Below are 23,838 nucleotides of genomic sequence, written 5' to 3' on the forward strand. Positions count from 1 at the left end.
GAACCAGGCCAGGCTTTGAGGAGGAAGAACAAATTGTGGGGAGAGAAGCTGGAAACCAAGAGTCAAGATAGAAGGTGATTATTATGCTTCATGCTAGTTGCAATTGGTGATTAAAAAACAAGACAAAATTCTCATCTTCCTCAAGGAAAGGGCCACTATGTGTTCCACCTCTTGCAACTAATCATCTAAATTAAAAATATCAGCATTTGAGCCCTTCAATAATTTCTGCTTGACATCGTGACAGCTACTAAGAAGCAAGATGTAAAGTTCAGAATAACCTTCAAAAAGCTTCATTAAAAACCTAGCTTAGAAGAGACATCGAGCAAAGGGTTTTAACATTTGCTGATCTCTCCTGTCTGCTTACTCTTGACGTCAAAAACCATGCAGATTATGAGGAACAAGCCTGTTTCCCAGGACCTCAAGCATCTTATTATGCCATGGGACCCACCAAGCAAGAGGAAGCCTGGTTCATGTGCCACTTACCCTCTGGCTACTGCTTGATAATTTTTCTTTGGAAAAACAATTAGTAACCACCATTAAATATTGATGATCCCAGTCACTTTGTAGCCATATATTCCACATTGGTTTTCAGGCAATGCTATATTGGACATGTAGAGGAATGAACGAGCCAGAGCATCCTTCAGGGGCTCACAGTTCATCCTAACAAACAGCCATGCCATGATTGAGATCCAGTGTGGCATGCCATAATAGAGATCTATAACAGATTTTCTTCACTTTGGTGCACACAGCACTTTGAACAATGGCTGGTACGTAGTTAACAGTCAATAAATATATATTTTTTTTTATTGAAGGGAAGTAGTAGTGTCCCACTGAGGAAGTATACAATTTACCGGAGGGTATCAGAGAAAACCTACTGCTCAGCATTGCTGTCCTTCAATAGACCATATAAATATATATCTTGTCATTAGTATCTTCCCTAATTTCTTACTTCCCTCTCTTCCAATAATTAAAGTTCTACTTACAGGGCCAATCCAAAGACTTATTTGTCTCTGTATCTACAGAGTGGGTTGATAGATAGTTGAATAAATGAATGAATGATCATGGGAGTGCTCATAATTTCTCCAACAAACTGTGTTCTTTTCATCTTTCAAGATGTTTGCATGTGTTTTTGCCGTTTCTGTGGTACTCTTCACTGCTTCTCCACTGAGCTAAATCCTATTCACTTGTCAGATCAGGCAACACTTCTTGTAGGCAGGCTTCTATAAGCCTTCAGTTTAGGTTTGATCCGTACACTATTTCCGTATGTGTCTGTGTAGTCGTCCATCTCCCTCCACACCTGGTAAACTCTTTAAGGCCAGGAACTGATTGTTCATCACTATTATATTCCTAATTTCCAGCAGGGCTCCAGGCACATAAGAGACCCTCAATAAGTAAATTAATTCATGGTTGAACAAATTAAGTCATTTAAATGTTTTCTTCATAACCTACCATAGGATAAGCCAGTGCTTGAAGAATCTCACAAAACTTGATCATTTCTGTGGAATATGATCTCTTTGACTCTGCATTTATAATGCAAAATAATTGCCATTAGTCTCTTTTGGGATAATTATTCAAGGAAAACCTTCTGTTGTAACTTGGGCCCTAACAGTGTCTTCTTCACAGAGTATAGAATTTTAAACAGTTACGGCATTACAATTAGCTCTGATAAGAGATAAACGGGAATGCATATGTTAATGACACATGATATTTTTAAAAGATATGGATGGAACCTAATGATGAGTTCTGGTTGTATACCTGAACTCCTGTATACCTAAGGAGAACCACTATCCTGAATTACCTCCATATAAATTACCCTAAGTTATTTCAACCCAGACAAGCCAATCCATAATGTATTCTCAAATGAGTCTTCTTGGAAATGAACTATGTTGACTGACTCATATAAATCAATACGCATAATAATGCTAGTAAAAACTCTTGCTGATTTGCAAGGACATTGCACACAACATTTCTAGCCATTACGGAGATTTTTCAGGAAGGACATTATTATCCCCTTACTATAGATGGCGAAACTAAGACTCAGAGGTTGCTCAAGCTCACTAAAATAGTAACCAAGCAAAGATTTCAAATCCAGGGCAGTCTCATTTGAAAGCCTGTGTCTTCTCTGCCAGACTACACTGCCCATCTACTACCACTGAGGAAGTTCTCAGGGATAATGGAAACCTGAAGCAGAGATCAAATGCCAATGGAAAGTAACTTTAGCACTGAATGATAGGGAGCTAGCTATCTCAGCTACTGCCCCTGGGGGAAGGAGGGGTGGTCAATATGTCAGAAGTACTTTATCCTAGCTGTGAACATAGGACTATGAGAAGCCTACAGCGTATTTCACTCAATCCTTAGAACAAAGAGCCTTCCACAAAAAATAGTCTTTTCTTATATTTTATCCATGAAAAAAATGAGGCTGACTTATAATTTTGTATTGCTTCATATACATTACCTCATTTGAGGCAAATGTAATGCTGAATACAAAGATATTGCCCCATGTACAGATGAGGAAACTGGGGCTGAGACTTAAGTGGCTTAAGTGGCCCAACTAGGAAGTATTATAATAAGAGCTGTGGCACAAACCCTAGTGGCCTTTGCATGACATTCTAGTTGTAACTTGTTCTCACCTCTATATATTATTATTTTCTTCCTTCTTCTACCAACTTTAAAAAAAGATAAAGATTAATGAGGATGGTGAAAGATCCTTCCACTATGTTAGAGTACTAGATCACAGTGAGTTCAAGACATCCAATTTGAAGGATGGGAAAAGAAGAAATGTCTTATGGATATGATAAGGCAATAATTTTCAGTGTCTCCAATGTTTCATAAACCCTAAATAAGAGACATTCCAGACAATTCACCCACAATTGCAGCTCTTTTGTGATACAGCATCAATAACAGTTGAATAAATTATTAATATGGCAGCATTCTCTGAATTGGCACAGATCCCATGGAAAGAGTGACGTGCCAGTCTGCCAACTGCTCTGTTTTGCACAGAAACATAATACATAGTCCTGGGAGAGACTCATGTTTATTGTACAAGGTGCTTTCTTTCTTAAAGTTATTTTTCTAAATTACTCCAAGAGCTATTCAGAGAAAGTGCAATAAAACTATTAACTATAATTATTTTAGACATTAACTCAGAAATTCCCTGTTTGGAATCCTGTGAAGTCAAGGAGGGATCTGGAAATTTGAGTTTCCTCTGTGCCCTTGGTGACAGCATATGGGGGTGGGAGTTGAGTCTTGGCAGTGGCATCGTACCTGTCTGCCCATCCATTATCACACAAACTTCACTTCACCCACTTCGAAGATTCATGTTTTCCCAATGATTTGATCAAGTAGTCACGAAGAAAATGTTGAGTCTTTCACAGCTACTTTCTTTATAATTTTCCAAACTATTATTGCATAAAGCTTAAAATAAAAAGTATGTTATATGACATAAAACAAGACATAATTGTAGGAAAAAAGAGCCTGATATAATAGAACTAATATATTTATTGAGTGTAGAATTCTTAACAGCATATGATTTTGGAATACTATATTTTGATTCTAAAACCAATTTTCAACACATTGCTGATATTCCTCTTTGAAAATTGTTTTCAGAAGCAAAGGTATGCATAGATTTTGAATATATGTATAGCTTTAATAGGGGCAAATCTTTATCCTTCGAAAGCTAATTTCATTTTGGAGAAATATATTATCTGAGGTCGAAGCTATTTTTTAAGGCCCTGTCTCATCCATCCAACCCAGAAATCCCAGAAACTCCTTTATTTAAACCTCTCCAAACTGGAAATCATTGCCCACATCCCAATCCAACTTGCTTTTCCTACTATATCCCTTATTCTGGGATTGGCATCATATCCATAGAATTTATTGTGTACAACATGTCTTCTAAAAATCAGGATGGGGTATTAAGGACTAGATGTGCAAGATTCTTGTAAGAGCTTACTATAATATGAATTGCTAGACAGTAAAAAAATTATCTGAGATATTTACAGTTTTAAAGAAGGGGAGTCAAAGGTGAGAGTGTGATGATGTTTAGGACTCATGACCTTGTTCCCAAATATAGATGTCAGTTAAAATTGTCAGAAAATCACTTTGTGACTACAATCCTTTTATTTTTTGTGGGGAACAATTAATTGAGTGTGGCAAATAAGACCAACTCACTTTGAGGTGTAAGTCTAACTTGACTATTTTAGACTCTAGAATCCCAAGATGAAAACTTTCAGAGAACACTTGCAAGTCGGGCTATGTTTGGGGGGAAAAAAAAATCTCCTTATCATTCGGAGATTGTCCAGATGATAACTGGAATACATGGCCTTCCAAATGGTACCTGTCTTTGGTTCTCTGTCTCCAGGCGCAGCCTGGCCTCCACACACCTCCGCGTCTCCAGGAAGGCTTGGCGCTGGGCTCGGTCTGACAGGTAACTGATGAAGATTCCAGCTGTGTTCATGCACATGAATAACACTGCCTGGGCCACAACCTAAAACAAACACAATCTGGTCAGAAGGTTAAAACAAGAGCTGTTTAGAGGCAAAAAAGAAAAAAAATTTCAAAGATAAATCTTAATGTAGTAATCCAAATCATTAATAGCATGTTAATAGAACTATGCCCTTCATTCAGATCTTGAATCAAATGTCATCTCTTCACAGAGGCCTTCCCTGACCATTCTATCCAATGTAGTTTCTTCCTTCCCAATGTGGATTGGAAACCCAAAGTAAAAAAGAGGGGGTATGGTTGGCTTTTCTCTTCCTCACTTTACTCTACCTTTCCCCTTCAGTAGCTAAAATTTTTCCATTCAAAGGGCTAGAGAATGAGGTGGGAAAAAGGATAATGGACTAATAAGATTCAGGGAAGGAATCCATTGAATACTCTCAACTTTGAGCACATCGGCTATTGTATTTTTGACTTTGGTGTTCTCAGGTCCTCTTGGGTAGAATTCAAGTTTTATTTCTAACGCATGAAAAGATACTACATTTGTCTACTGCTTTTCACTTCCATTTCCATTATTCTATTCCTATACATCAAAGTCTCCTTGCTGGACCCTCAAATTAGGCTTCTTATTTTCACATTTTCCCCCTTCCAAATTACTCTCCAGTGAAGAAAAGCAGGTAGATTCTGGAAAGGAGTCAACACATGGAAAAAGGGAATAGCATAGTGTAAATATCTTTATTTTTATGGCTTTAGCCTAAAGGGAAGGCCACAGTTGGTACGGTATCGGGAGCTAAAACTTCAGTAGCAAACTCAGGTGGCCCAAAGAAACAAAGAACAGAGTTTTGGACAACTATGGCTTCTGAAAAGTGAGGGGAGAATTCTAAAAACAAGAGAAATAGTGAGGGGGAACCTGAAATTCTTATATAGTCTCTTCCCTGAACTGCACATGCACAGAGCAGACAGCAAGAAATTGAGTTAAGGATAAAAGAACTGGACTGAGATTTGAATTGTAGTTTGAAACACAAAGACTTTCGTTTGATTATAACCAAGTCAATCACCTGCTAAAATAAAACAAAATAATAATCACTATTTCTAAAGGAATGTAAGAGAATCCAGAGTCTTAACCACATAGCATTTACAATGTTTTGAACTTAGTATAAGATTATGTGACATAGAAATAAACATGACAATGTGACTCATTCCAAAGAGAAAAGAAAACCAACAGACACCTATTCTAATCTGACCCAGATGTTGGAATTAGCAAGCCAAAATTATAGTAGTTCTGACAACTTTCCTCAGTGTTATAAAAGTAATATTCTATCAATGAATGAAAAGATATGAAATGAGCAGACAAATAGGAACCACAAAAAATGAAAATTCTAAAACAGAAAAACACAATATCTGAAACAAAATCATTCACAGGATAATATTAAGAGCACAATGAAGATGATAGAAGAAAGAATCAATAAACTTAAAAATACTTCAATAGAAAGTACCCATTTGGAAGAAAAAAGGTAAAAAAGATTTTAAAAAAAGGCTTTAATGATTTATGTGACAATATTAAAAGGCCTAACATACATATAATAAAATTCTCAGAAGGAAAAGAAAGAGAATGAAACAAAAATAATTTGTTTGAAGACATAATCAAGGGAATATAAGATTGCATTTAGAAATATTTAATGACATGAGCAAATTTCTGATACATTAAGTAAAATGTGATATCTTAAACTTTAATTACATACAAATCTATAGATCCAATGTGATCCCAATGCTTAAAAATAAAAGGAAATATTTATGCGTGCATACATATAAAAGGAAATACATATATATTTGCACATATATGTGCATGCACATGTGTAAATATGTGTCTGTGTATTGAAATAGGAAGAATAAGTTATGCAAACAAACTCACTTGTTAAGATCTAACAAGGCAGTAAGAACCCTGAAGTGTCAAGATCTAAAAGTATCTAACACACTAGGCGTATGGTGAGCCCAGCGTTTGGGCCTTCTTCCTTCCTCAGAGCATTTGTAGATGCCAAAGGAGGTGACCGAGAGTCTGAGAAACAGAGCAGAATATTCAAAACTCATGGAGCCAGGAGAAGCAAAACTGAGGTCCAGGACCCATGGAGAAGAACAGAATTCAGAAAGAGACCATTCATATGTAGACTCTTGATTCTTGGTTAGTAATTGACCTCACAAATAACTTCAAAAGAGGTTTCACATTTTAGTATCAAATAAGTACATAAAAATACCTGAATTGCTCAATTATTATTATTATTGTTGATAATTTTTACTATATGTTATGAAGGAAATACTGTTTCATTGTGGCAGTAGCAGATCTGTGGTTCCACGCAGGGGTGAGCATATATGTTATGACTGTTGGGATTGGTTGTATTTTGTAATCACTTCAACCTATAGCTCTGCAGGAATCCCCTCCCACCCTATCTATAAGCCCCCTCTGACCCAGAGTTGATATGCTAGGTGTGGACACTTAAGAATATTTGTTGATCAATTTTTCTTCTGCTCTTATACATTTGTAAACTACTTTTGAGAAGCCTTCCTAACCTCTCACTTGTATTAGTTAATTCAAATTTATTTATGGAATAAGTTCTATGTGTCAGGCACAGTTTTATGAACTGGCAGTGTGCAAAGCAGATAAAGTCCTGCTCTCATTCTAGTGGTGGGAGACAGGAAATAAACAAGAGAACCAAGGAATATGTAACACATGGTGGTGGTGTATGTGCGATAAATGCTGTGAAGAAAAGCACAGCAATATGAGGAGGATGAAAGGGGTTGGTGTAGGTGTGGGGCCCCTAATTTATAGGGAGTTCAGAGAAGGCCTTTCCCATAAGAAGACATTTGAGCAAAGACCTGAAAGAAGTGAGGAAGCAAGTATATTTGGGAAAAGCATTCTAGGCAGAGGGAATAGAAAGTGCAAAGGCTCTGAGGCAAGAGAAGCGAGAAGCCCACTCCAGCCCAATATGAGGCCCACTGCGGCTGGAGCAGAGGGACTTGCAGGAGAGTGGGGGCGCATTTCGGAGGTGAGCTCTGAAAGGTCATGAAGGGCCAGATCATGTGGGGTCTTGCAGCCGTGATAAGAAGATTGGCTTTTCTCTTCATGAGATGGGAACGCCCTGGAGGGCTCTGAGCACTGGGGTGACATGGCCTACCAGGCATGTTTCAAGGTCATACTGGCAGCTATGACAAGAACAGACTGTGGTGTGGCAAGGATGGGGTTACAGAGACAAGCTAGAGGCCTCTTCCAAAAATCTCCTTGACTTTTCATTTTGGCTTGGACCACATTGGTAATTGTGCGGGGGATGGTATGGGGCCAGACCCTGAAGATGTTTCAAAGGAAGAGATAACAGGACTCAGTGATGAATTTTTTGTGAACCACGTGACAAAGGAAGGAAACAAGGATGATCCCCAGCCAGTTAATTACTCTGACTACATATGACAATCACCTGGGGCGTTGAAACCTGCAGATCCCCTTGGCTGTACTCAGACCCACTGACTAAAAATCCAGGGATATGGTCTGGGCATCTGTATTTTTAGAAAGCTCCAAGGCAATCTGCCACAGTGGATTCACAGGCTGGCAAAGGGAAATCTTGTAAATCTTCATGTAAATTATCTGAATATCACATACAACACTGAAATTTGATCTCCTTTTTGTATGCCCATCAGCTTTATTAAATTCTGAACTCCCCGAGGGCAGAGACTGTGTCCTTCATGTCTCCATTCCTCCAAGGCCTGGCATTCTAGTACTCCAAAAATATTTGTTGAAACTGATTTAACCCAATCACATAGTGAATTCCAGTTGCCCACCTCTTTGGTCCAGTTTTGTAACTACTGGGAAGAGGAAAGTTGTCACTCTGAGGTGAGGAGCCCTCCATAAATTCATCTGGAATAGGAAGACTCCTACCTCACCTTTTCCCCAACCCCAGGAGTGGAACGTTTCTTCATGAGGCTGGGGTACCTCCTGTCCTTCCTCCCAGGGTGACAGCCACAGTGTGGGCACTGCAGTCTGATGCCAGGAAGTTCAGAGGTGGACGGACTCACAGAGTCAGCTTCCCCATTTGATGCAGGATTTGTGCGTTACTGTCTAACTCCCCAGAGTGGAAGTAGGGGTGAGGGAGTGGCTCCCTGAGGGGACTCCTCTCCCCTATGCACTCAAAGCCTGTGCTTTCTGGTGCCACAGAAGCTTTCACTACATTTTCTCTGCAGCACATTTGGTACAAGGAACATCACCACAGTCTGTAGCCCAAGCTGTTGAAGAGGAGGCCTGCTTTATGCAGAACAGGGAGAAGACGCTTCCATTTATTCCTGGGTGTCCCTGAAGCAACCACTCAAGTGCTAGTGTGTGTGTGTGGAAAGACCAGCTCTGGGAAAGTAACCACTGGATCTGTCCCTCGAGTGAGTTTTATTTCACAGATTTAGAAAGGAAATAAAGGAAAGCTGCATCGCAATCCAATACTGGATTGATTTGCATTTGGATATTTGTCAATATTTTCTTTTGTGGCTTTTGCACCCTGGTTTGTCTTTAGAATCAATATTGCATCATAAATTTTGGAGAATGTGCAAACTGAAATTAGGAGACTAAATAATATCAAGTATAACTTCCTTTAATTGAGTTCATATTAAGTGCAGGGTATTTTACTAAGTGCTTTTCATATATGTTCTTATTTAACCTCAGTGGGGAAGGAACTATTATTATGCCTAATTTTATAATACATATGAGTAAACTTAAGTTCAGAGGGGTTAATTAACTTGCCTAAGGTTGCACAGCCTCACAGTGATAGGGCAGGAATTTGAGTGCAGGAGGGCAGGATCTAAGCAAGAGCTGGTTAGGACCTGAAGGAGATCTTTGATATTCAGAGGAAACAAAGCCCAGTCAAGAGACAGGAGTATAGCTTAGTAAATAAATACCAGACAATGCATAAGGAAGGTTGAATACCTTGCCATCACATAGTGGGTGTATGTGAAAATGTAGGTAAAGACCTCCTATCTAGAAGCACGTGAGCCCAGCTGAAGAAGGTGCAATTCTCTAATAGATAGTTAGCATTTATCAAACAGAGCACTTCATATGTGCTAGGAATCATTCAAATTGCCTTGCATGTTTTAATTCATTTAGTCTTCACAATAGCCCAATATGGTAGGCACTATTAAGATGCGTATTTTGTAGATGTGGGAGCTGAGGCTCAAAGTTTAATTCTTTGCTTGAGATAAGGAATGAGCAGGTAGTAGAACTGGGGGTTGAACCCTGGTAATTGGAGCCAGAGCCTGAACTGATAACTGCTGTGCTGGCCAACCCCATCCCTGAGCCCTTTGCTGGACTAACTCAATGAAAGTTCACTCCACCAGCAAGTTCAGACTGGCCACATGGACGGCACACTATAGGATTAGGCCATTTACAGGGCTCAGTTTTTGAGCCTGGTAAAGGGGAAGGAGCCCTGAGGGCATGAATGTATTGTCTGCAGGCTTTTCCAGCACAGTCCAGAAAAAAGGGTTGGCTCCCACGTGGTCCTAGGAAATAAAAAGGAGCCACCTAAGGCAGGGAAAGGGTCTTTGAATGCATCTTAAAAAGAGTTACTTTATTGAGAGTCACTTGCCCAAAGCTAAACAGCTTAGGAAATTCTGAAGCAATGATAACCATCTGGGCTCTTCCACCCCCAAACCTGTGCTCTTTGCACTCTGTGATGTGTTTTCACAAGTCATTCTTCCAACAAGAGTAACGTGCCCATGTCAAAGCCTCTTTGCTTTCGGACTAGGTCTGCCCTCATGAGTCCGCAATGAAGTGTTAGCAGCTGTACGTTAGGCGGAGGGAGGGGCTGCAGCAGGAAGACAGTGTGAACACAGGGCACAAGGTGCGGAGTGAGGGAGAAAATCTAGAGGGATGTTGGATGCTCTCGACAGCCCTCAGAGTATTTGGACTCTGTGGGAGGGAGGTGGTCCCAAAACAGTGGGTGGAGCAGCCACCCACTCAAAGCCTTTGCATCTGCCAGATGTTGGAGCTTTTGTAACTGGAGACTTGTGTTTGTCTCAGCTCCACCACTTATTAGCCATGGGACCTCAGACAAGTCATTTTATGTCTCTATGAGCCTCAACTTTCTCATCTGAATAATGGGAATAAAGCTTTGCCTAATATAAATGAGGTAAACCCTATGTGTGTGTATGTGTGTGTGTGTGTGTGTGTGTGTGTGTGTATGCTGTATATGAATGCATCTATCAGATAATAGTTGCCCAATAAATGTTGGATATATATTGAAATATAAGGCCATGTCTTTTTCTAAAGTCTAGTCTGTGATATAATATTTTTCTATTTTTATTTCTGGATAAATGATGCATTATAGATTTTCTTCCTCCAGGTTAAGAAAGATCCCAGAGGACCATGAAGTATTTGAGTCTTCTGTATTTATGTTGTTTTACAAAGAATGTTTATGTCCATTATTTACTATGCAGGGGAGACAGCAGTGGGGGTGGTCAGGGAGCTAACTCTGGGATCAGACAGAGTGGGCCTTCGAGCCTGTCACTACCATTTAGCAACCACAGGGTGACCATAGCAAGTCATTGCCCTCACTAAGGGAGTGGATATGAATAGTTTGCCTCGATCTGCTGTGTACATAGAGCTTGACAGTTTAGCCCAGTGGCTAAGAATTTGGACTCCCAATAATGCCATTTACTTGTGTATCACAAGTTTATATAAAACTTGGCCCAGTTAGTTAACTGAACTAGCCCTCAAATTTTCTTACATGTAAAATGGGAATACCTTCCTCAAAATATCGCTGGATAATCAATGGAACCAGTTAGCAAGAGGCCTATAACACAGTGATCGCTCAACATGGATGGACTATAGTTGCAGTTGTCATTATTCTTGTTTTCATTGTTCTCATGCCACTATGGTGACCTGTCAAAGGTAAGTGAGATGGCCAAGTTTGTGTTGTAGTAAAGTCCCTTGAGACACAGCATGAGGAACAGTCATCATGCAGGTTAAACTTTTCAAGGATTTGGTGAAGAAAGGGATGAAAGAGTGAGAGAATCCACAGCAATAGCTGCAGAGCCAAGGCTGTGTCCTCTCCAGGGCCCTGGGCTCTCCCCACAGCTGTTGGACTGCGGCCGCACTTCCTGCCTGCCCTTATAAATAGTACGCACTGAATTGGAAAAAGAATTATAAACAGTACGTATTGAAGTGTAAAAAATAAAGAGTGATAAGGTGGTAAACTTCAGTGAAAATCAAAGAGAAGGGTAAAAATAATGAGGCACGCTGAACTCAGCTGGCATACGATAAAAAGTAAAACTGAACAATGAAAAACTTTTAGTAACAACTTGGGTTCAAAGAATAATATCCTGAGAAATTACAAAGCAAGGAGGGAAAAGTGTAGTCTTTTCAAAAGATAACACAAAGAGAGAATTTTGAAATATAGAATGGAAAGAACAGTGATATAAGTTTTTAAAAAAATGAATTTAAAAAGACTAAGACATTAGGGAAGAAGTAAAAATGTTAAAGGCTAAAAGTAGGAAGGCCTGAAGTTGAGAAAAAATAAAAGAAGGGATTAAAACTTTTAAACATAGACAAGGTAAAAAGTTATGAAGTTAAATATTTTTTTAAAAAAATATGAGACATATAACAGGTGGTAGCACAAATTTTAAAGGTAAAGTATGCTAGTACAAAGTAATTTAAGATATTAACATATTTTAAAACATCTCTTCTGCTGTATTCAGAGAGATAGACAAAACAAGTAGCCACAATTGTTCCAGGAGTGTTTTATAGCATGAGAGTGAGATAACACTACCACTCAGAAACTCCTGCAAGCCTCCTCACAAGGGGACCGGAGGGGGACTTCTGTGTATCCACTGCAAATACGTGCCAGCTACTGTGCCAAGGCCTTTACGCATGCTATTTTATGGACAGTCCAATTGTGACCTTTCTTGGTCTTATTAGATCCATTTCACAGAAAAGGAAAGTGAGGCTCAGAGAGGGTAAGCAATTGCCCAAGGCCATAGAGCTAGTAAGTGGTACCAACCAGGGTGACCAGCTCTCCTGGTTTGACTGGTCACAGGACTTTGTTTTAAAGCCCAAACAGTTCTGGGAAAACCAGGAGGAGGAGTTTTCATCCAGGCAAACTATGGGCAAGCTAAGAATAGCTTTTACATTTTTAAAGAATTGTGGAAGGAGGAGGAGGAGTAGTTGGAGGAGGAGAAGGGGAAGGGGATGACGGAGGGGAGGGGGAGGGAAATTATGGGGTTGGCAAAGCCTAAAATATTTACTTATTTACTGTCTGGCCCTTGGCAAAAAGCCTTGCTGGCCTCTGCCTCCCCCTTCATTCTGGAGCAACTGCAGAGAAAGAAGGTTTCTTTTTGGTCTTCACCGGTGTCTGGAGCCTTCGGGGACGTGTGTGTGTGTGTGTGTGTGTGTGTGTGTGTTTGAGGGTAGGGTGTACACTCATGGTTTTTCCCCCTCAACTGGCCAGGATGGTTCTGTGGTTTGGGATTTCAGAGTTTGGGAGTCAGAATTCAACCCCATCACTCAACCTCTGAAAGCTTCTGAGTCTGTATTGGTTTTTAGTGAAGTACTTACTGATTGCTATTACACACTATGTGTCAAGTGCTATCCTCGACTCTGGCGATACAGAACAAGTCTCCATTCTCCTGGATCTTATACTTCAGTGAACTTACAGTTTCTTCATATGCAAAAGAAAAATTGAATCCCTGTGACCTAGAATTATTGTGAGGATAAAATCAAACAGCACATGTAAAGTCACTATTAAAGTGAATGCAATTTAGCAGTCAGCATATGAGGATTCTTCCCGGTGGTTATCTGTACAGGGGGTTATAAAGATTAAATGAGGCCATCACAATCACTGCATGTGAAGTACTCAGCATTTGCCTGCTACACAGTGAACGCCCCAAGTGGCAGCCAGTAGTACTGACGTCCGCATGTGGGCTGCCTCCCAACTGAGGCCCGGGGCAGAGACTATGAGAGAGCCTGTGGGGTGTGGTGCTCTCCCTCTCTTCTCATCCCCTCTCCTGACTCTTATTTCTCCCCTGTGTGCTCCCTGCTTCTAGACACACAGGGTAACTTGGAGTCAACTGGACGACATCACTGATTATTCTCCTTGTTCCCCTAAAGAACGGCCCTTCCGTGCCCCACTCTGTGATCTGAAAGACTGGTATCTTTGGACCGCATCTACCAGGTGTCCTTATCCTCAGTTTCCATTTGGGTTCTGCCATGGCTAGTTCAAGCAAGAGATAGGAAAATGAGGAGAGAGAGAGACAGATCGATCCTGCTGCAGTTTGGGCAACTACTGTGTCCCTCTGTTCCGCTGCAACACAGCAATTCTTGCCAGGTTTAGGCCATACCACTCCTCCTGTTGCCCCTTCAGGCCCCTAGGAGTAGAAATAGCTTCCTCTGTGGTGAGTCCGTGGTGTTTCATCAAATCTTTGGTTTTCTTAATCCTGTCTTAAACCTTTTCCTGAGCTTACTTCATTTACTCCTTTGAATGTCTACCTGTTTCCTGCTGGAACCCTGATTGATACACGGACCAAGCCTTATTTCACTTGTAGGCCTTTGCGCATTCGGTTCCCTTTCCCTAAAATGTCTCCCTGCCCCCCACTCCCAACGCAGACACACACACACACACACACACACACACACACACACACACACACACTACTCCCCCAGCATTCTTCATAATGCAGAGGAAGCATCTTCCCTCTGATATTCCTCCCTGAAAGTCCCCTATACATTTCCTGTCAGCAAACTCTTACCATACTGCCTTGTAGCTCCCCTCAGTTCCTGGGTCTTGTCTATGTGTTCCTGAGGGCAGTGGCTACTGCTGTCCACTGACGTATCCCTGCACTTGACACACAGCAGTCATTCAGTAAATCTCTGTTGACAGGACACTCCTGCGGTTGTCTGTGGGAGCAGCCGGGGATTTGGCAGGAGAGTCACTGAGGAGGCACGAGTGACCTTTGTGTGCCTGTGGCTCAAGGGAAAATCTGATGCCTTTATCAAGAGACTGATTTCCTGGGCAGTGGGGCTTGTTCAAGTTTATTTGCTATGGCAATGATGAGAGGTTTCCCTACAACTTACTGTTATTAAAAAAGGATCTGCTACCTAAAAATGTCTGTGTATATATGGCAGATTCTAGACCTTAGTCTTTTCCATTTGCAGGTGGAACATGAAATCTCGAGAAGCTTACATTTTCACATTGTTAGCATCCTGGGTGGCTTAGTGGGCAGGTCACTGCCTGGGTCACCAGGAATGGTGGCCAAGATTGAAAAAAAGGAAAGGCGCTCCAGGAAACACAAATAACAACTGAGTCTCTCACCAACCCTGTTTAGATCTCCATGAGAAATGTCAGGACTGATGGTTTCCAAAAGACCTGTAATAATTTCCCCACAAAGTCACGGGTAAGTGCCAAGGCCAGATGATAACCTTGCCACTGAGGCATTTTGCTCAAATAGAGGATTTTAGTTAGTTTGTTTGTTTGTTTGTTTCTTTCTTTCTCCTGATTTTTTAAAACCATTCAGACTCTTGTATGCAATGAGTATGTAAGATTCTTTGCTTATTAGACCAATGAAGGGAGGAAAAAGGTATTCTGTCCAATAGAGATAACATACAAACTGAAGAGAAACCGTATCTGGCAAACAGTAGGCTCACAATAATAAATAAATGTTCAAACAGTAGAAAACATATGAAATATTTCATGCAGAAATATTATCTTTCTTGATTGATTAAACTCTTAGCTAAACAGAGAGTGCATATTACTGAATTAGCTTATTATGAATATTAATAACTCAGAGAGGAAATGAGAGGCCTATACAAACTATGTCAGGATTGCATTCATGGTTTTTTGTTATACAAAACACACAGGTACTCGATGTCCCAGCCTCTCAACACTATTTCTAAAGTGGAGGAGGCAGGTCTTACCCTTACATTAGTGGTTCTTACATAGGGGCTATTTTGCCCACTATGGGACATTTGGCAACGTCTGGAGTCATTTTGAGTTGTCACGTTTGGGGTGGGGTATGTGTTACTAGCATTTAGTGGTAGAGGCCAACAATGCTGCCAAACGTCCATCACTGCACAAGACAGTCCTCTCTCCCCCAACAAAGCATTATCCAGCTCCAAACATCAGTAGTTCAGAGACTGAGAAACTCTCTCCTAGAGCTTAGCAGTCACCAGCACATAGTGTATGGCCAGTAAATTATGGTCAGATAAATTGTCAGTGTGCAGCTTTGTTTTTGAAACTTGCTTTGTTTGTGAAATATAGCAATTCCCTTTCAAACATTTCTAAATTTCTAACCCTGCTATACGGATTTATTTTCTTTGTGTAAATGTGACTTTAAAGCTATCCATTGAGCTGTACCCTGGAGGTACAAATATGATCAGGATAGATGATATCCCTGCACTCAAGTGGTTCTGGTCTGGTGGGGAAGACAGACTTACCATGCAGGGGGATGACTGTGAGGACAGAGATACACCAAGACAATTGATGCCCATTGTATGAACAGCTAACATTATTGAGCACCTATGGTATCATAGACACTGCTCCAAACATTGTGTCTATATCTATTCATTTAATGCACATAGTAATCCAACGAGATGGGTGCTATTATTATTATTAGGGTGGCCGTATAATTTGTTGCTCAATCAGAAAGGTTTTGACAATGAAAAGGGTTATTTGTAATAAATCTGTTAGGGTCAGAGGCCCAAATCTCAGCTGTCTTAAGAAAACAGGGTTGCATGGTCACCCTGATCCCCAGTTTATAATGAAGAAACTGAGGCAAAGACAGGTTAAGTATCCTGCTTCAGGTCAACCCTCTATAAATGCAAGAGCCGGGCTTGAAGTCCAGCTCGTCAGGCTTCAGAGACCACCCTTTTAAGCACTGACTATACTATACTGTGAAGATGGGATAGCGCAGTGGAGTCTACAGAGGGTGGAGAGCCCAGGAAGGCTCCCTGGAGAGGAGACATTTAAGCTGATAACCTGAATAAGGAGTCGGAGTTAGGCAAGCAAACATAGAGGGAAAGGGTTTTGAAGGAGCAGTATGTGGAAAGGCAGGAAAGAGCAGAGAGCATTTAGGAGGTAAAAAACACCCAGCATTGGGTGTAAGGTTGGAGTGGCTGGACATGGGAGTGGAAGCAGGGAGGGGACCAGGGGAGTGAGGCATTTAGTACCCTAAGCACATCACATAATGATGTCATTATCTCATTAAATCTTCACTCCAACCCTGCAAAGCACAACTTTGCCACTTTATATGCATAAGAAAACAGTCTTAGAGAGCTTGCCTAACTTGCTCCAGAATTATATATTTACAGTGGAGCTGGGAGTATGTCTGATTCCAAAATCCATTCCACATCACTATATCCAATCCTTAGCTTCAGAATATGTGGACCTCCTTATTTTAGGAGGTCACAAACAGTTCTTTGAACATTCCAGCTAGGGATGCCATCACCAAAGAATTCTTATTAGCATCAGTGTTAACAAATTTAACTCTAGGGAGAGATGCTGCTTCTAGGGGCTGGGTGCGTAAGTCAACTCAACTGTCACTCAGCAAGGAAAAAAAAGAGCCAGGTCCAGAGAAGTTCTGTCAAGTTTGCACAGGGTGTTGGAAAAATGTTCTGTTTGAACTTGAGTTCTCCAAGGTGACAAATTATAATGCAGTGGAATTTTCACATCTGTGTAGTTTATATGTGTTTGTAATTTGGGGAGAGGGAGAAAGAGAGTGAAGCAGAGACAAAGAGAGAAGGGTGTGATAACTAGAATCTATTTAGAACTCAGGAAAATCAGCAAGAAAAAAATCAAACAACCCTATCAAAAAGTGGGCAAAGGACATGAACAGAAACTTTTCAAAAGAAGACAGAATAATGGCCAAGAAACATATGAAGAAATGCTCAACATTTCTAATCATCAGGGAAATACAAATCAAAACCACAATGAGATATCACTTATCTCCAGCGAGAATGTCCTTTATCAAAAAGTCCCAAAACAATAAATGTTGGTGTGGATGTGGAGAGATAGGAACACTCATATACTGCTGGTGGGACTGCAAACTAGTGCAACCTCTGTGGAAAGTAATATGGAGATACCTTAAAGAGATACAAGTAGAACTACCATTTGATCCAGCAATCCCATTACTGGGCATCTACCCAAAAGAACAAAAGACATTCTATAAAAAAGACATCTGCACTCGAATGTTTATAGCAGCACAATTCACAATTGCAAAGATGTGGAAACAACCCAAGTGTCCATCAATACATGAGTGGATTAATAAAATGTGGTATATGTATACCATGGAGTACTATTCAGTTATAAGAAACAATGGTGATATGGCTAGCACCTCTTGTATACTCCTGGATAGAGCTGGAACCCATTCTACTAAGTGAAGTATCCCAAGAATGGAAATAAGCACCACATGTACTCACCAGTAAATTGGTTTCACTGATCAACATCTAAGTGCACATATAAGAACAACATTTATTGGGCGTCGGGCAGGTGGGAGCGGGGAGGAGGGGATGGGTACATACATACGCAATGAGTGCGATGCGCACCGTCTGGGGGATGGACATGCTTGAAGCTCTGACTCGGGGTGGGGGTAAGGGCAACATATGTAACCTAAACATCTGTACCCCCATAATATGCTGAAAAAAAAAACAAAGAGAGAAGGGAAGGGAATGAAAGCAATAAAAGGGAAGGAAAGGGAAGGTAAAGACAGAAGCTAAAGCTTGCTACCTAATTTGGGCAGTGCTGTCTGCTCACTAGTATTTGACATGGAGTCAAACAATGAGGACCTACAGTCTGTTTCAGGGCTGTGTCCTCCAATAGTGTGCCCTCCCCACTGGACTTGGTGTGCCACTAGGTCTAAAGTTATATTTTTCATACTCCATGGTCCTTAAACACAAGCCAAGTGCTTTGTCTGGAGCTCAACCATACAGGGGAAAACTTGGCTGCGTTGAACTTGCTGAGATAGAATACATCGATTAACTGATTTTTGTGGGCATTTAAGATTTTGTTCTAAATCATGATTTTTGGCTCAGCTGTGGGCTTTAACATCTAACCCCAGTGAAGTAGTGATTCCAATGTCATGTAGGTTTCACCTAAGTAGCAAAGTAGAATGTGTGTCAAACTCCTGTTACAACATGTGTAACAGAAGACAGAAGTGAGTGAAAGAGGTGCACATTGGAAAAGCTTCTAATCTATGATAGATGCACACAGCCCCTGGCAGTGTCTTTAGCAATGGGAGGTGCATAATAAATATTTGTCGAATGAAAAAAATGAATGAATGACTCGTAAGTTGCTGGCTGCCAGGAAAGAATCTAGTGCACTTTCTGAAAAGGCTCCTCATGTGGTCACAGAGACAATTCCGACATTGCTTTGGAAATAAAGTAGATAAATATTCACAGGCAGGCAAATCAGATATGTTCTGAAGATTGAAGTGGACACTGATTCAATTTTTTTCCCTCTTTATCTAGTGCCCGTCAGGCACTGCATCTAGAGTGCTTTATAGATGGGGCCAGTGAGACTCAAGGGAATTTTTTCCTGTTGCGTTGACTCTGGTCGGGTTGCCAGCAGGTCACTGGTGAAACTGCCATCATCTCCATATTCTCAGTTCCTAAGACACAGGACAGGGAGCAGCTGGGGATCTACTTTCACCACCTTTAAAAGTGCCTCTCCTAAGAGTATCTTTAATAATCTAAAAACGGAGGGGATAGTATGGGCCTGGGGTAAATTAGCCATCACTTTGAGGACAGATGTGGATAGGGGAGTCTGGCTTGGGGAGGATACTGTAGGTACCTCCAGGGTGTTGTGTCAGATCACAGAACCCCCTTTCCAGCAGAGAGGGGTGTGAGGGCGGGCATACGACTGCGGGGTCCCCTGCTCACATTGCTGACTCCACCCCCGAAGCTGAGGCCCTGATGGAAGGTGAGAGCACTCTGGTGAAGGCACGGCTGAAGAGCTATCTTGCAGTCAGTGTACTCCCCGAAGACAGGGTGCCACCCCCAGGACACAGTGGACACTTTAATTCAAAGGCCTCTAAATGGTGCTGTGTCCCTGGTCAGTAGAACGCATCAGTCTGGGGAGCAGGGGGTGGAGGCAGGTAGTGGCCCCACTTACCGTCACTCCCAGTGACCCATCTGGGGAGCCTGGCATTTCAGAGCCTGAAATCCTGGGTTCTGTAGCTTTCTAGTTGCAGGTTACCAGAACTGAGATCTTTCACTAGGTGACACAGTAAGGGTACCATTGACCTATGAACTATGACCTTTACCTGAGCACATTGGGATTTTCATGCCAAGGGACCAGTGGACAAGACAAGACAATCTGGGAAGGGGCTCTACCATGGCCTGAGAAAGGCATGGTGACCAGAGGCTCAGACCCCTCAGCGATTAGAGTCTGGGTCACACCACCAAGCAAGCACAAGACCAGCAGAGCACTAGCTGAGTGTGAGGGGAATCTGGAACATGAAGCAGAGGAGGGAGACAACGTCAATCAGTTGAGTCCTGAGACACAGCTGCAGCAGTGGGGACTGTAATTCATCCCTCTATAACCTTCCTCTTCTAAGCTTTCCCAAAGAAGAGAGGCCCACCAGGATCACAGAGGAACAGCTCTCGGAACCTGCGTGAAGACGTGGATCCTACTGCACAGGGCGGATCCTGTGCTGAGCCACGAGGTCTCCCTCCTAGGATCACTTCTTGCAGACGGTCCTCCTCTGTCAGCCTCCTTGGAGGGCTGCCGCAGCTGAAGATGGCCTTCTCATCCAACGTCATGCCCCACGACTGGTAAGCATGGAGGTACGGAGGCTCACAACTCCAGCTCGGACTATTCCAGAAAGACCATCCCAGCTTCAGAACTCCCTGTACATAGGATTGACTGAGGTCTCTGTTGAAATTGTATCACAGCTCAACTTGTCCCTTTGCCTATTTCTGCTTCCTTCTCTTCCCTTCCATGGGTACCAATCTCATCAATGTCCCTGATCAACTTCCCCCACACTAAATCACCTCTGAGAGTCTGCTTCTCAGAGGACCTAACCTGTAATAACCAGCAAGTGTTCATTATCCTTACTAATGTTATCAGCTTCCAATTTTCATTGAATGGATACATTTCTTGAACGAGTGATTTAATTGATGAATTTCATTAGTTTGTGCCATCTAGACCATTGGATGGATAATGAAGATGACTCTCATTGATAGTTTCCTCCTTTATTCATTTATTTTATGACTATTTATTGAGTCCCAGGTATGACCTAGGCACTTAGGTTACAGTGGCAAGTAAGGCAGCTAAGTTCCCTTCCCTACTGGACATCCCATGGGAACTTTAATTTAGATCAAGTAGTCAGGGAAAAATCTCTCTGGGGATGAAATATTTATGTAAAATCTGATGAATGAGGAGGAGTTGGCCAAGAAAAGAGCCAGGCAACAATCATTCCAGGCAGAGGGAGAGCAGGGAGGGTGATCCCACAGTGCTGTGGGGTAAGGGAAGGGGAGAGGGAAGGTCCTTTAGGATTAAGCTTTCATTTAGGCTTAAAACTCTTGAGTTGAACCACTTCAAGATCACAGCGAAAACCACTATAGAGTTCCACAGACAATATTTTTTCTACCAATATATCTCTGTCCCCAAATCCCCTCCCCCAGTGATTTGTACAAAACAGAATTACCTTTTCCTTGCCAATGTCCCCCACCATGTCCTCCTCCTTCTCGATACATAGCAGATGGCAGTGTCAAGGAGGTGGTGGCAGCAGATCCTAAGGAAGTTTTTGGTGTGAGCAAGAAGGGCGTGTGGTGTAATGTGATGGTTACTATGGCAATTTTTATTGGGTAATTGGGTTTGAAGAAACATTTTGATTCATCATTAGTTACTAGACTAAAAATAGCAACTTACCACGAGCTTATTTTCTCTTAAAATGCATCTGTTGTTCAGGGTTGATAAAGTACAGTATGTACCCCAAATTGGAGCATTTTCCCAGGTTACCCATGTCTTGATCCTGACTCCTTCAAAGCAGTCCATATTATCTCTGTTTTACTTTACAAAAAAGGTGTATTTATTGTTGCAAAGGAATGTCACACTGGCCTAAGAGAGATGAAAATAGTTTATTAGGTATAAATTGAGTAGCCTAATTCAAAAAGAAGGTGACTTCACATGGAATAACTTTATAAAGTTTCCCAACTGTATTAATTTTACACGATGGAAGGAATCAAATGGTCTCTCAACTCTCCTTTTCTGTGATGAGTATAAAGCATAGAGTGGTTTAAAAATGATGGCCTAGGATAGACATCAGTTAACACCTACAGTAGGGAATAACCATTAGCAAATCTGTTAACGAGGGTTTAGTTTACCCTTGCTTTTTCAAGTTTACTCATTTAATGTTGAATCCAATAAAATGTTCTCCCAACATTTACGTACATGGTGATTATGAGTAAGAGCAGTGTGTTTTGGTCTACAACACTGGCTTATGTACCTTGTGACACATTAGGTATATTTTTACTACATTGGGTAGTAAAAATATAATGGAAGCCAGGAACATTAAATGTCTTCAGCCCATGGTGACTCATATCTAACACCATCCTGTTCACAACTTATTTTTAATAAATATGCTTATTTTAGATTTAAATTCTAATTCTGCCACTTAACACAGCGAAGCTTATTTTACCAACTTAAAAAAACAAAGCGGGATAATTAAAAACTACCTTCCAGGATTACCATGGTAAAATGAGGTCATGTATGGAAAAGCCCCACCACAGTGCCTGTGCTCTAGACTAGTGCAAAGGTCTTTTTCTGGGATTTGAATCCTAGCTCTGCCTTTTACTAGCTGTGGGAAGACAGGGAAGCTACTTAATCTCTCTAAGCCTCAGGCTTCTCACATGTTAAATGGGAATAAAAATGGTAGCGATTTCATAGGTGGTCGTGATTGAGTGATGTACTTGCATAAAGCCCTTGGCATATAATGAGCATTCGATATTCGTTACTATCAATGATAATTTCTTTCTTTTTCTCATTCAGACTTCCTGTTCCCTTAATGTGGGATTGTATGTCATAATTAATTCTTTGGACTCCATAGCTGTGGTGACAATGCCATTTATTGGGCAAACAGGGACACTTTTCAGACAGAAAGGATTCAGGCATAGATGTAGAGTGTCCTGGACACACTAAGCTGTATGATCATCTTACCCAGGGCACAAACTGCTGGGCTAGGCATAGGCCAATAATATAAATCTTCAAATTATATTCTTGGGCAATTGATTATAAAAGAACAGTTTCTTCAATTCAGTAAAAGCAGCTGCAGATCTAGGCTCTGGGTACGTGTCAGTCAACAAATAGATTAAATCCCTCTCTCATATTATGGGGAGACAGAAAATAAGCAAAGAAAAATTGATAATATTTCCTTTGCCTTGGTGAAAAGTGCTGTGCAGAAAAATAAAGCTGATTTAGAGGAGGAAGGATGATGGGAGAAGGGAGCTCCTATTTTACGTGGGGTGGCTGGAGAAGGTATCTCTGGTAAGTTTATATTTGAGCAGAGACCCCCAAGAAAGGTAAGCAAACCATGCAGGTATCTAAAGGAATAGCATTAGGTACACATTCCATTATAAAAAAATATTTGTAGCAATTGCCTTGATAAGTGTGAATGGCACAAAGGCCCAATACAGAAGATGTAAACAAATCAACTTTTCCAGAGACATTAAAAACTCAGTTCAGATAGGCTATCATCTTCTTTGCAATTTTGGCTAGTTGATTTTTAAACAATTCATAGCTTTATCCAGCTGTTACTATTCTAAAAATAATAGTTAAATTTATTACATTTCTCCTAGGTGCCCAGTGCTTTATAAAAACTATCTTACTTCTTACAATAACAGTTCAACATGGAGGTTATTGTACCCGCTTCTCAGGTGAGGAAGGTGAGATCTAGAGACATAAAACAACTTGTCTATGCACATAGCTAGATATTAGGGGCTGAGGCTAAATGCAGATTTCCAAAACTTTGCTTAATCCTAACACCTAGATAAAAAGCCCATGTCTATCTAAGAATGACAGCAAACATCAAGACACAGTTATTGAAGGAAATCTATTTCTTCACTCATTATTTAACAGATATTAGGTTGGTGCAAAAGTAATTGCATTGTTGAAATTTACTGTTTGATACTGGAATACATTCTTAAATAATGTGGTTATGTTATACATTATTTTAATGCATATTTGTTGCTTTATTTTTTTTGCTAATGACTTATTACTTGCTGTTTATTTTACGTTTATTTTAGACTATGGAAATGATGTTAGATAAAAAGCAAATTAGAGCAATTTTCTTATTCGAGTTCAAAATGGGTCATAAAGCAGCGGAGACAACTCATAATATCAGTAACGCATTTGGCCCAGGAACTGCTAACAAACGTACAGTGCAGTAGTGGTT

General features: G+C 40.9%; 1 protein-coding gene across 2 annotated transcripts in view; it reads right to left on the minus strand.

Annotated features, from left to right (window-relative positions):
• The window catches only part of ADCY8 (adenylate cyclase 8 (brain)), a 238,777-nt gene that overhangs the window by 189,937 nt on the left and 25,002 nt on the right, over positions 1–23,838 (minus strand). For both annotated transcript variants that reach the window (XM_012647996.1, XM_012647997.1), the window contains exon 2: positions 4,337–4,486. In XM_012647996.1, the coding sequence (XP_012503450.1) occupies positions 4,337–4,486 (150 nt within the window). The remainder of the gene's footprint in view (positions 1–4,336; positions 4,487–23,838) is intronic.

This window comes from Propithecus coquereli, unplaced genomic scaffold (assembly GCF_000956105.1).
Source record: "Propithecus coquereli isolate 6110/MARCELLA unplaced genomic scaffold, Pcoq_1.0 Scaffold28, whole genome shotgun sequence".
Taxonomy (NCBI): Eukaryota; Metazoa; Chordata; class Mammalia; order Primates; family Indriidae; genus Propithecus; species Propithecus coquereli.